The sequence below is a fragment of the Alexandromys fortis genome, unplaced genomic scaffold (genome assembly GCF_014885135.2).
Source record: "Alexandromys fortis isolate MF-2015 unplaced genomic scaffold, M_Fortis_MF-2015_v1.1 scaffold_21, whole genome shotgun sequence".
NCBI lineage: Eukaryota > Metazoa > Chordata > Mammalia > Rodentia > Cricetidae > Alexandromys > Alexandromys fortis.
In genome coordinates, this window is record NW_026067905.1 from 11,835,930 (window position 1) to 11,847,850 (window position 11,921).

Below are 11,921 nucleotides of genomic sequence, written 5' to 3' on the forward strand. Positions count from 1 at the left end.
GTTTTTTTTTTATGATTTTGTTTTTAAATATTGTGCGATATCTGTTTAAGCCCATCCATCCATTCATCCATGCAAGATAGGGTTTCATTTTATAGTTTCAAGTTAGCCATGAACTTCTGTGTAGCTCAGGTGACCTCAGTGGTGTGATTATAAGAATAAGCCACCAGAGCTGGAGAGATAACACAGAGGTTAAGAGCCCAGGCTGCTCTTCCAGAGGTACTGAGTTCAATTCCCAGCAACCATGGTGGCTCACAGCCATCTATAATGAGTTCTGGTGCTCTCTTCTGGCATGCAGGCATACGTGCAGACAGAACACTATACACATAATAAATAAACAAACAAACAAACAAATAAATAAATAAATAAATCTTAAAAAAAAAAAAACAGTGATCCACCATACCTGACTTCAGTCTTACCATCATCTAAAATAGGAAGAGTGAGAAATCTCTTCCTGAGAAGAAATGATAAGAACTAATGTGGTAGCAAAGGCAGAAAGACAAATGATATAACGTTGGCCATGCAGGATTCCTTATGTACCATGCGTATGCATTTTTATTTGTGAGAAAAAGTAAAGACAACTCCAGTCATGGTGCTAGTTTTTTAGAAAGTCTTTAGTTAATTTTTAATATTCGTTAACATTCATCATCTATCTTTAATAAGTTATTTACTAATCTTATAGTATGTTTGCAGTATAGAATGTGGGCATGTATCTGAGATACTATAATTATACTTACCAACACATTCATTAAACATCAAAGAATTTATGGCATGTTAATATGAAACGTTTATGAGTTACATAGAACTTTAGTGATACTCAGTATTTTGGAGAAATTAAGAGTTTTATATGAGCTTGTTATATTTTATTTTCTCATTTAAAATCATAGGCTACTTCCTCCTATTGTATTAAGATTTGCCATCTGGAACATTTTCAGAAATGGATTAGGTTTAAGAATGTCTATTTTATATATTTATGTTGATATATCACAAAGAAAAAACTGAATGTTGCTTTTAACTGCTTTGTGGCTTTCTACTGTAGGTGTTTTTCCCTTTCTCCTACCTGAAGTTTTTTCTTTTTGTTGTTGTTGTGTTGTTTTGTAAAAAAGAATGACTTTTCACATCTAATTCTAATTTCACATCTAATATGCTAATACAATAGCATATTGTATCAGAATAAAGCTCATTGAATTGGGTTGTTCTTTTAACAGTGAGTGGCTGGATTCATTTTAAAAGGACTTAACATTTAATTGTGTGTGCAGTGAATTCAAACAGGTTACAATTTAAGAAAGATGCATACAAATTTTGTTTCAGTTGGCACTGTGCTTTAGAGACAGATAGAGCCATTAAAAGATTTTTAATGTTGCCAGACTTTAACAGCTTATCTGCTTTCTTACGTAGACATAGTGTCACAATGCAGGCCATGTAGTCAGCTTTTAAAAGCCCCAGACATTGATAGCTTGATAGTGATAAACTACTTTGTCTTTCCCCCACCTCCTTACTAAAAATCACATTCCTTTGCAAGCTCTAGCCTTCCTCCACAGCATCTGTCCCTAACGAAAAATAAGATTCAATTCAAATAGAGACAGTGTGGGATATATTAATATAGGAAGAGGTACTAAATATATAAAATGAATGCATGTGACATGCTTTTGAGATTCTTAGTATAGTTCATTTTATTTCTGTAACAAATGTGTTGCTCAAAAAGAACCTACAGTTTTGGTCATTTAATATTAATAGAACACCATGGTCATATTTTAAACAACCAGACTAGTATTTTCTTATGCTTCAGCTAACGCAATGTAATATGTTAAGAAAAATTACATGTGAACTGTTTTTCCTTTAGGTGCATTTTATGTTTTTCTGTTTAAGAGACTTAATAAGAACAATTATTTGGTCTATTGCAATTAAAATATTAAACTGCAACAGACTCCCATTTATCATCTTGACATTGACATCATTCATAAGGTTATTCTTGACCGAATGTGGAAGTTATGGGATTTAATCTGAGACCTGAAAGACAAGCATGCGATTTTCTCTGCCTGCTGTTGACAGCATGTGTGATTAGAGGCAGTATCCAGCTAAAGTGAAGATGTAGATGACACAAGGTAGGAACATCATAGGAATTATTTCATATCCCAGCTATCTTAAAATACATAGATTATAGAAAATTCCAGTGAGCTCTGCTGTTCAGGGCAATGTTTTCTTCTTTATATATGATATATTTTTTTTAATACCAAAATCAGTTCTCTCTTCTCAGAACTTAATACTTACTAGAGAACTCATTTGTCTTTGTGGTACAGCAGAGTTAGAACTTCTGTGCTTGAATTACCCTACTGCTGAGACTGAGAGTCAAGCTGCCGAGAGACTCTTCAAATGTTAGGCTAAAGAATATTGCCAGATCTAGTAAGGTGAGCATCCAAACTGCCTAGGCTCCCACAAAGCCAAAACGTGCAGTAGGATCAAAAACCCATTGTCATTGTTCTTGAGTTCTCAGTAGTCCTCATTGTCCACTATGTTCGTCGAGACCGGTTTTATCCCAGGCTTTTTCAGACCCAGAGGGAAATGGGAGGCGGCGGTGGGGAAGAGACAGAAATCTTTAATAAAAAAAAAAAAAGAATATTGCCAGAAAGAAGTAAACTATGCATTCTTGCCTTTTTCATCATCTCTCTCTTAGCACTCCCTCTTCTTTTATGAAAGGTAATGGTGAGCATAGGAACTTACTGACTAGAGCCCAGTATTGAGGTGATATGGAAATTAAGTCTGTATGTTTAAGAAGTAAATTAACATAGGGTTTGTAAGCTTCAAAGATACAATATAAACTTGTTTGAACAAATAGTATGATCTCATAGTGAGTAATGAAAAAACAAATGCTTTTAGCTTATCATTAATATTTTTATTAAGTTTTCAGTTGCATGGAGCTTTGTTTAAATGCACTAGATCCATTGGTATATATGAATTACCATGTAATATACTACCTCAAAGTTCCATTGTTTGTCAGGACAAAGCAAAGTTCACAGGCAACATGTGTTGTCATTCTGACAAAATTTGGGTGTTCTGGTAACAGGATACTTTCTGACATTTCAGTAGAATACAAGTAGACAGTAATGAAGAAAAAAATTCAGTTAATGACCTGAATGGATTTGACTTTTCTTTTTGTGCTCCAAGAACAAAGGAGAGAGGCTGCAGAGATTATTCAGCAGTTAAGAGCACATACTGCTCAGAGTTCAGTTCCTAACACCCAGGTCAGTTGGCTCACAGTTGCCTGTGACTTAAGCTCCAGGGAATCTGAAAGACTCTTTTGGCCTAAAACGGCACTGCATTGAGGTGCACACCCCATGCCCTCCTCTCCTTCCCTTATACATGTAATTTATTTATAAAAGGAAATAACATCCTTTAAAAAAACATAGTGAAGGCTGGTGGCAGGGGGTGTTGGGGAGGAAGATAGTTCCATCAGTAAAGTACAAGCATGCAGATCTGAGTTTGAGTTCCAAGCACCAATGTAAAAGTCATGCATGGCTGCATGTATGTGTAATTCCAGCACTTGGGAACATGGGACACAAGTAGATCTCTGAAGCTTTCTGGCCACCTAACAGAGTGAATCAACGAGTTCTAAGTTTAGTAATACACCTTGTCTCAAAAAGTAAGGTGGCATGCCAGTAAGATGGCTTAGTGGATAAAGGTGCACCATGACAACCTGAGTTCAATCCTTGGCATGATCTCTGTGGTAAGGGAGAGGACTGATTGCCACAAATTGTCCTCTGTCCTCCACATGTTCATTGTGGCATGCCTACTCGTGTGTACATGAGCACAGAGAGATAAATGTAATCTAAAAAATAAAGTGGAGAATGATAGAGGTAGATAACCTCTGGCCTCTGCACACATGTACACATGCACACACACAAGTGCACCTGCATATATGTGTACATACATGAGTACATGCATACATTAACAGTCTAATAAGAGAGACTGGATTGATGGCACCTATGGTAGGTTGTAAGCAGTCACCATTATCTTCAGTATCTTTAGACTGTTCCTGAACAGCATGCTGTAATTATTGCCATTGCTACATTCTGGAGACCAAGAATGTAGTTTAGTGATAAAGCACTTGCTTAACATGCGCAAAGCTCTATGTTCAATCCTTATTTTCAGGACATATTTTTAAAGCTGTGTGACAAAGATTTTAATATCTATTGGGGAAAATTGCTTCTAAAAATTCATCTTGTAAATTGGCCTACTAAATGTAACATGAATGGTTGATTAAAACTATTTTTGAATATTTGGGTCAAAAGAACTATACTTCTTTGTATATTTAAAGCAGTGAATGTTTTAAGCTAATTTAAGGAACATTGCTTGGTTTTAAAGCTGTTCCTTTATGCTTACTTTTGTAATAAGTCATCACCGTAATCTGAGCTTCATAAAGTATTTTTTTTCCTCTTAGATTCAAACCCAAAGCATGGTCACTGAATTTCAGAGTTTATAAAAATATGCCATTTTCTAAGCCAGGTGAACTTTGGTATGAAAATAAAAACACATAAATTGAAATATAGACCTACATTTCCTCTACAGTTTATGACAATTATTTATTTGGATTGTATTTCTTCACTAACATATTACAAGTCTCAACCTAAATAGATAATTTCACCCAAACTGTTTTTTTTCCTTTTATTTTCTTTTTATGTGCCTTAAGAGCATGTGAAAAAGTACTGATTGATTGAAATTTTAGGGTTTTTATCGTCTGGAAGATTCTTTGTAAAATTCCTGTAATGCTTACTTTGAAAGGCAGTAACTTACAATGGATCTTGTCAGTTATATCCTAATTAAAATTTTGAAATAAAAAAACTACATGTAAATTTTAATTTAATTTAAAAGCAATTTTTGTGAGTTTTAAGCAATTACTATATACAAAAATATTTCCCACAGCGTTTTCTTTTGACATTACTGCATGGGCCTTAGACTTGTCCTTTTCTCTTCCCACTCCCGTTCTGTTTCCAGTCACACCATTTTACTAGCTCTTTGTGGTTTTTATTCTTTACATGGTGAGGGGGAAATGACATTTCGTTAGGTGTAATGAAACTTGCAGCTTCATCTTCATCGTGTAAGATGCATGGTAATCCTTTTGTCTCATTACAAGGAAGAGCTAACAGAAGATAGGACTGATTTCTTGTCAGGTAGTTAAGCATTTGAAGATCAGAGTTTGGGGGTTAGATTTACTAGTAGACCAAATAACCAAGTATTGTAAATACTATTTTGAAATAATTTGGGAGAAAATGGATTGCACTGAATCTTTTTATATGAGTTTCAGTTTTAGGTTTTATTCCTTTTTTGAAAATTGTATTGGACTTCCTTTTTTAAAATAAAGCAGAATCATAATTGTACAATTTACTTTATGAGCATTTATCAGTTTGTATTTTTATGCATTGTCCTACTTTCTCATCTCAATTTTGCTGTTTTTTCACCACAGACTGCTAGAGAATTACCAGTCCTAATTCCTGTTTCAAAATATGGGTCACATAAGCTCTGTTTTACTATCTTGAACAATCTAGTGTAGATTATAATCCTCTCTATTCCAGCCCATTATATTAATTTTCCATTTGCGAAAACCTCTGGCCTTTTACTCTTTTACTTTTATAACATAAGGCTGGTTTTCTTAGAATACTCCATTGCCTTTTGTTGACATATTCGCGGTTATTTCTAGCTTATGATCTGTGGAACCCTGGAGATACCAGAACCATTTCTAAGTTAATGTTGTTTTCATAAGACTGAAAGGTAGTTGTAAAAATTGCTTCCCTGGGAAAATGCCAGCAACACCTACCACATCTTTATCAAGCTGGAACAACAAACCAAAATATAATTCATAATGCGTTTTGGGATTACTAATAGAGCATGTATGAGGGATTGCTTGCAGGAGCATATAGAGCCCCAAAGCAGCTACACTCAAAAGTCTTAAGCAGCATGGATCATGACTTCTCCCATAGCTGCATAAATGGAGTTTCCCCTTTGGTTAATGCTTTCTTTTCTCTAGCACTTTTTTTTTTTTTTAAGCACTTTCCAAGACCAGAATGTTACATGCAATTAGTACAGACTTGCATAAGGTAGCCAGGAGACACTTAGGGGAGTTGCCAGAATTTCAGGTGGTTTCAGTGACCTTCCCCAACCCCTCCTTTGAACATCAGTAGTCAACAAGCCCTATCTCAGGGATCTCTTAAAAATGGTCACAACTGTTTTGACTAAAAGGAGGGCTGTTAAGCTCTGATGATAGCATTCTATAATAGATCTTGGTAGTCCATGTATGCTATATGGCAGACATTTTCCTGAAAAGGAAAGACATAATGCTGTTATTTGAGGGCAAACAAGCAAGTGTATTTACTGCTAGAGAAAAATTCATGACCAAAACGAAAATTACACTTTTGGATAATTTCCATCTGCTACCTTGAGCTTGACAGTTTCTCTAAATCCAAAGAACTTCTGATGAGAGCAAAACAATTGTGAAGATTGATGAATGTAGGTTATAAATGTCATCATTTCGAAGATGGGAAATCACAGCCAACTAGTGTTTTCTAAATGATCAGCACCTAATGTTTATAAACTCATATGTATGGGGTAAAAAGAGCTAGTCAAAAGGAAATATTGGGCTGGAGAGATGGCTCAGTGGTTAAGAGCACCGCCTGCTCATCTAAAAGTCCTGAGTTCAATTCCCAGCAACCACATGGTGGCTTACAACCATCTGTCATGAGATCTGGTGCCCTCTTCTGGCCTGCAGGCATGCATGTAGGCAGAATACTACATACACAATAAATAAATAAATAAATAAATAAATCTTTTTTTTTTTTTAAAAAAGGAAATATATGCTCTTCAGACTGGAGAGGGAAGGGAAAATGAGTGGGGGGAGAGGAGTGGGGGAAGGGAGAGAGGAGTGGGAGGAGGGGGAGGGAAATGGTAGGTGGGTAGGAGGTGGAGATTTTTTCAATAAAATTAAATTAATTAATTAAAAAATTAATTAAAAGGAAATATAGACCTGTGATTTTTTAATGTGTTTATATGAAAATTTTATTGTTATGGTTGCAGATTCCACATTGTACTGACTCCTTTTATTTATTTTTGCAAAAATTCTTATCAGGGTTTGGTATTATGTTGAAGAAGAATGCCCATAATTATTTGAAAAAACAATTTAAATACTACTGCTGTTTAAACCTTTATATTTAAGTCCTGATTTTCTCTTAAATATCAGACAAAATAACTACAGCAACCAATTGAGTATAGAAACATAAAAGAACTGGCTCTTGTATCCAGCCAGTCTTGGAGGACATTTGAAAAAATGTAAAGACAGTGTTATTCTTTTAGATTTTTATTAAAAATAATTATGTTTCATTAAAATATATTTTAATATCAATATGTGATAGATTTTAGTTTCTAATATAATATGTGTTGACATAACCCATGTGAATTATTCCCAGTAGTTATTCAGTCTCAGCGAATCTTGATAAAAAATTAATAATTTTAAGGGTACAAGATAATATCTAGTCTCAAAGTGATTTCTGCTGGAAGTTTACTTTGGATTATTTTTAATGTTTCTAAAATTATTTAATTTTTGTAATGAGGCCAGCATGTAATGTCCTTAGTATTCTCAAAGGAATGGGAGACAGCAAATCTAAAATTGTCTCTAATTTTGCTATTAAGAGTCTTCTTTGTAAGTCTGTTGTGCTTTTCCCTAGTGAATTTTAAGTACTAAAATAATTGGAAGTCAGAATTAGAAGTAAGTCACTAGAGTCAAAAGTGAAGATTGGCAGAACTGTTAAGGTGAAATACATGTTCTGTTCTTTTAATCCTCAGCGTCTAGTCTTGCTATTGCTCTTTCAAGTAACCAAAGGAATGAGAATGGGATAGAATGACTAAAATAAATTTATTGACTTTAAAAAAAGGTTGGGGATTTGTTATTGTTGCTGATGGTTGGTTGTTTTTCTTAAAAAGTGTTTCTTAAATCTTAATCCAGAAATGTTAAGCAGAACAAAAACACTTATCTTTGTGTCTTCTTCCATAGAATTCATAAAACTATTTTTTAAGAACCCTGTTGGAAATAGTTATAAAATTAACAATACTGGCCTCTGTAATGGCTAATCAATCTCTCATTTTAGACAAATTTTTAAAAATGCTTTTTATTTCATCCTACATTTATCAATTAACTTAAAATGATTCTTGGTGTCAATATCCTTTATTGTTCCTTATTTCACATACCATGAAGAAACTAGAATAAAGTTCAGCCTACACAAAGGGAAAATGTTGGGAGGCTTACAGAAATTATTCAGGATCACACAAATAATTTAAGTTTTCTTAAGCTTAGTGCTAATATAGATTTATATTTTGACAGGAAACGTGAATTATGTCATCAGTATGATAGCTAAGATTCTAATTTTTAAAGGATAGGGCTTATTGATGCCATCATGCTTTAGTATCAGTCGTAACGTACAGTGGACAGTTTGGGTTATACATGACTAATTTGTGTCATAAAGTTAGTCACTTGAATAAAACTTGTGTAAGTCACTTTGTTTCTGTTTAACATAGATCTGTCTCTCTGTTTAAATTGTCTTAATATTTGACTCTGGAGTCAAGCCTCCGTTGTGATAAAACTCGTTTGTCTAAAGCATATGATTCTGATCAGGTTTGATATAACTTTTAACTATAGATAAGAATATTATATACATGTCCAAAGGATTAAGAATGTATTTAAATTTTTCAAAAATAATTTTGGAAATCCTTAGGATAAATTAGTTGCTTTTCTACCATTAATAAAGTTAATTAGACTAACAAAGGGAAAGCTATAGGTATGGAGTGGAGATTCTGTAAATGCCATATGTAACTACTATGTATTTTACAGCACAGATAGAAACAGGATACTGAGGCAATACTTTTCTATGAATCAGTACTATGTTTAGCCAAATTCTTGGTATTATTGGTTCATAGACCTTGAGTTATTTTTGGAGGCATTGGTGAGTTCCCTAAAATAATACTTAAATAGACCCAGAGAGGCTAGGAATTTAAGTCAGAAAAAATTAGAAGGTATTATTTAACACATACAGGATTTGAGAGGAGAGATATGTACTTAAGAGCTTTGAGTTGTATCTTTCTACACTTATCTTCCTTAATTTTGCTATTTGGGTTATTACAACTTGAGACAGCTAGAAATCATTTGCATTTATTGAACTTAGTGCCATTCATACATGCTACTTAGGATTTACAACAGCCCTGCCCATGTAGGTATTTGTTTTCTAATGTTTTCATTTTAGATTGCTTGTGTAGCATATCTTAATAGTAATAAATAAGGCATTTGAAGCAATTGTTTTTGTATATTCATAAAAGGAATTAGTCCTTTGTGGCTAAACAGCTTTTAGTACATGTAAGGAACTATCATAAAAACTTTATTTAATTATTTAATATGTAATTATTATTAAGGTATATTCCACACTTCCTAATACAAACGAGTCAACAGTTCATATTAAAGCACTTTAAAGGAGCAAAGGTGATAGTGATCAATTGGGACTTGGTGATTGTTAACACAGTTTGTTTTAATATTAGGCACCCTCACCTTTTAAAATGGCACGGCAGTAATGCATCTTTAAATCTTCCTTTAAAGAAATCATTTTGTGTGTTTTAAGATCTTACTGGCCTCTAGTGGTAATGTGATGCTATAGTTTAAGTAGCTCCCATTCTTATAAGTCCAGTTTATAGAAGTAGCAGTCCACTCTTAACTTTGCTCACTCAATTTTTCCCCTCCCCTCCCCTCCCCTCCCCCTCTTTCGTTCTCTCTCTCTCTCTCTCTCTCTCTCTCTCTCTCTCTCTCTCTCTCTCTCTCTCTCTCTTTCTGTTCTCTAGACAGGGTTTCTCTGTGTAGCTCTGTCTATCCTGAAACTCTTTCTATAGACCAGGTTGGCCTCAAACCCACAGAGATCTGCCTGCCTCTACTTCCCAAATACTGGGATTAAAGGCATGCACCACCACTGCCTGGCTACTCACTCAATTCTTGATTAATTGTATTTTTGAAATGTACATTATCATCCTCTTTGTTCAAAGGCTAGAAATCTTTTTCCTTTCTTCTTTTTTTTTTATTTTAAATAGTATTGGTTTAGCTCTGAAGCAACTTCCTATTGTTTAAGTCTAAATACCATGTGTTGTTTACAGTGTCAAGTTTGTGCTGAGTTTTCTTTTGGTATGTTTGAGCTTCTCTGCAGATTGTAGGAACATGTTTTTCTTACTCCATTATAATAGTTTGGGATTCATGTTTAGATTCATGTCTGTTAAGTTGCCTTTAGAGAATCTTGTATTTTAAATACTGGTATACCAGGTATGAGAATGGTTTGTTAATTTGTTTTTCTCTTTTGCTATACAGACGTAAAAGGACCACCCACCCATCGTCTATCTTGTGGTCAGTCACCCTACACTGAGACAACATCATGGGAGAGGAAGTACTGCATTCTCACAGACAGCCAGCTGGTGTTGCTCAACAAGGAGAAAGAGGTAAGATGCAAAGCTACTATTCATTTTTAAGCACATTTCTGAAGTTACGTCCTTTTTCTTTATTTTTTTATAAAGTTGCACTGTACAAATATAGACTCTAGGAACCATAAAGTACAGTCTAAATGGGGGCCATTGTCATAATGATTATGTTGCTGAAATGAAATAGCAAGTTCTGCAAGAGAGGGCTGGATTTTGAATAACAAAACACTAAAAATCATATTGAGTTGATAAATTTGGAATGGTAAGGTATTAAATTGTGGAAACCTGGTCCTATAAATGATCTAGCAGGACTAAATTGTATCAGCTTACTCCTGTGCTTACTAGTTGTATGTCATCTTGACACAAGGTAGAGTTATTTAGAAAGAAGGATCCTCAGTGGGGAAAATGTCCTTACTAGATTGGCTTGTGGGCAAGTCTGTGATATATTTTCTTGATTGATGTGGGAGGGCTTAGCTCACTGTGGGTGACGCCACCCCTAGAAAGCAAGCTGAATTTGTCAGTCCTCTCTGGCCTCTGCATCAGCCTCCAGGTTCCTGCTGTGTTTGAGTTCCTATTTTGAATTCCCTCAGTGATGAACTCTGATTTGAAACCATAAGCTGAAATAGATCTTTTCCTTCCCATCACTTTTGGTAACTGTGTTTTATCATAGTAGTAGAAACCCTAAGTAAGACAAAATCCAATGAAAGCAGACTGCACACTCAGCAGATTAATGGAAAGATTTTGGTAAATGGATGAAGGCAAAGGCGTAAGTCACAAACAATCCCACACCAGTTTGGAATTATGATCAATAGAATGGTTATTTATTTAAAGGGGAAAAAACTTACAGATCACCATCCCAGACAACAGCCCTCTGCGCAATCAGGAAGGGAGTCTAGTCGTCGGGAGCAGAGCAGGAAGTAAGAGAGAGAGGAGAGGGAAGTATCCGCTTTTTTAAAGGGAGAGAGAAACCACACCCCAATGGGCTGGTATCTCAGTGGCTATTGGCTGAAGGAGCGGAAGGAGCTCCTGCAACACCTCCCCCTTTTGTTTAAGTAAGAGAGTTCTAAACCTACTATGAAATTATATACAATAAGTACAAATACCCTATTCTAACTAGCTTAAGTCTTATAAATAACTTGGCCAAGTCATGAGTGGAAAGTAACTACATTTATATAGTCTTCAACCCCATCGAAGATCTGAGAAGGGAAATAATGTTACCTGAGTAATTAGGAAGTGCAATCAAACAACTTCCAAAACAAATCACAGAGACAGCTAGCTACCTGGGCAATCACCCAAGGTCACGTTTGCAGCGTTGAAGCAACCAACTTTGGCTAAGGCCTAACATAACTGACATACCATTTTCAAAGGCAAGAAACTTGTCAAAACTATCTTACCCTGTCTTGGCAGGATATGACAGTCCTGTTTTTTCCATTCAC

The 11,921-nt window shown here is 34.9% G+C and overlaps 1 protein-coding gene across 2 annotated transcripts in view; it reads left to right on the forward strand.

The window, feature by feature from the left end:
• Positions 1 to 11,921, forward strand: part of Rasal2 (RAS protein activator like 2) — a 287,249-nt gene that overhangs the window by 107,974 nt on the left and 167,354 nt on the right. For both annotated transcript variants that reach the window (XM_050135132.1, XM_050135131.1), the window contains one exon: positions 10,379 to 10,506. In XM_050135132.1, the coding sequence (XP_049991089.1) occupies positions 10,379 to 10,506 (128 nt within the window). The remainder of the gene's footprint in view (positions 1 to 10,378; positions 10,507 to 11,921) is intronic.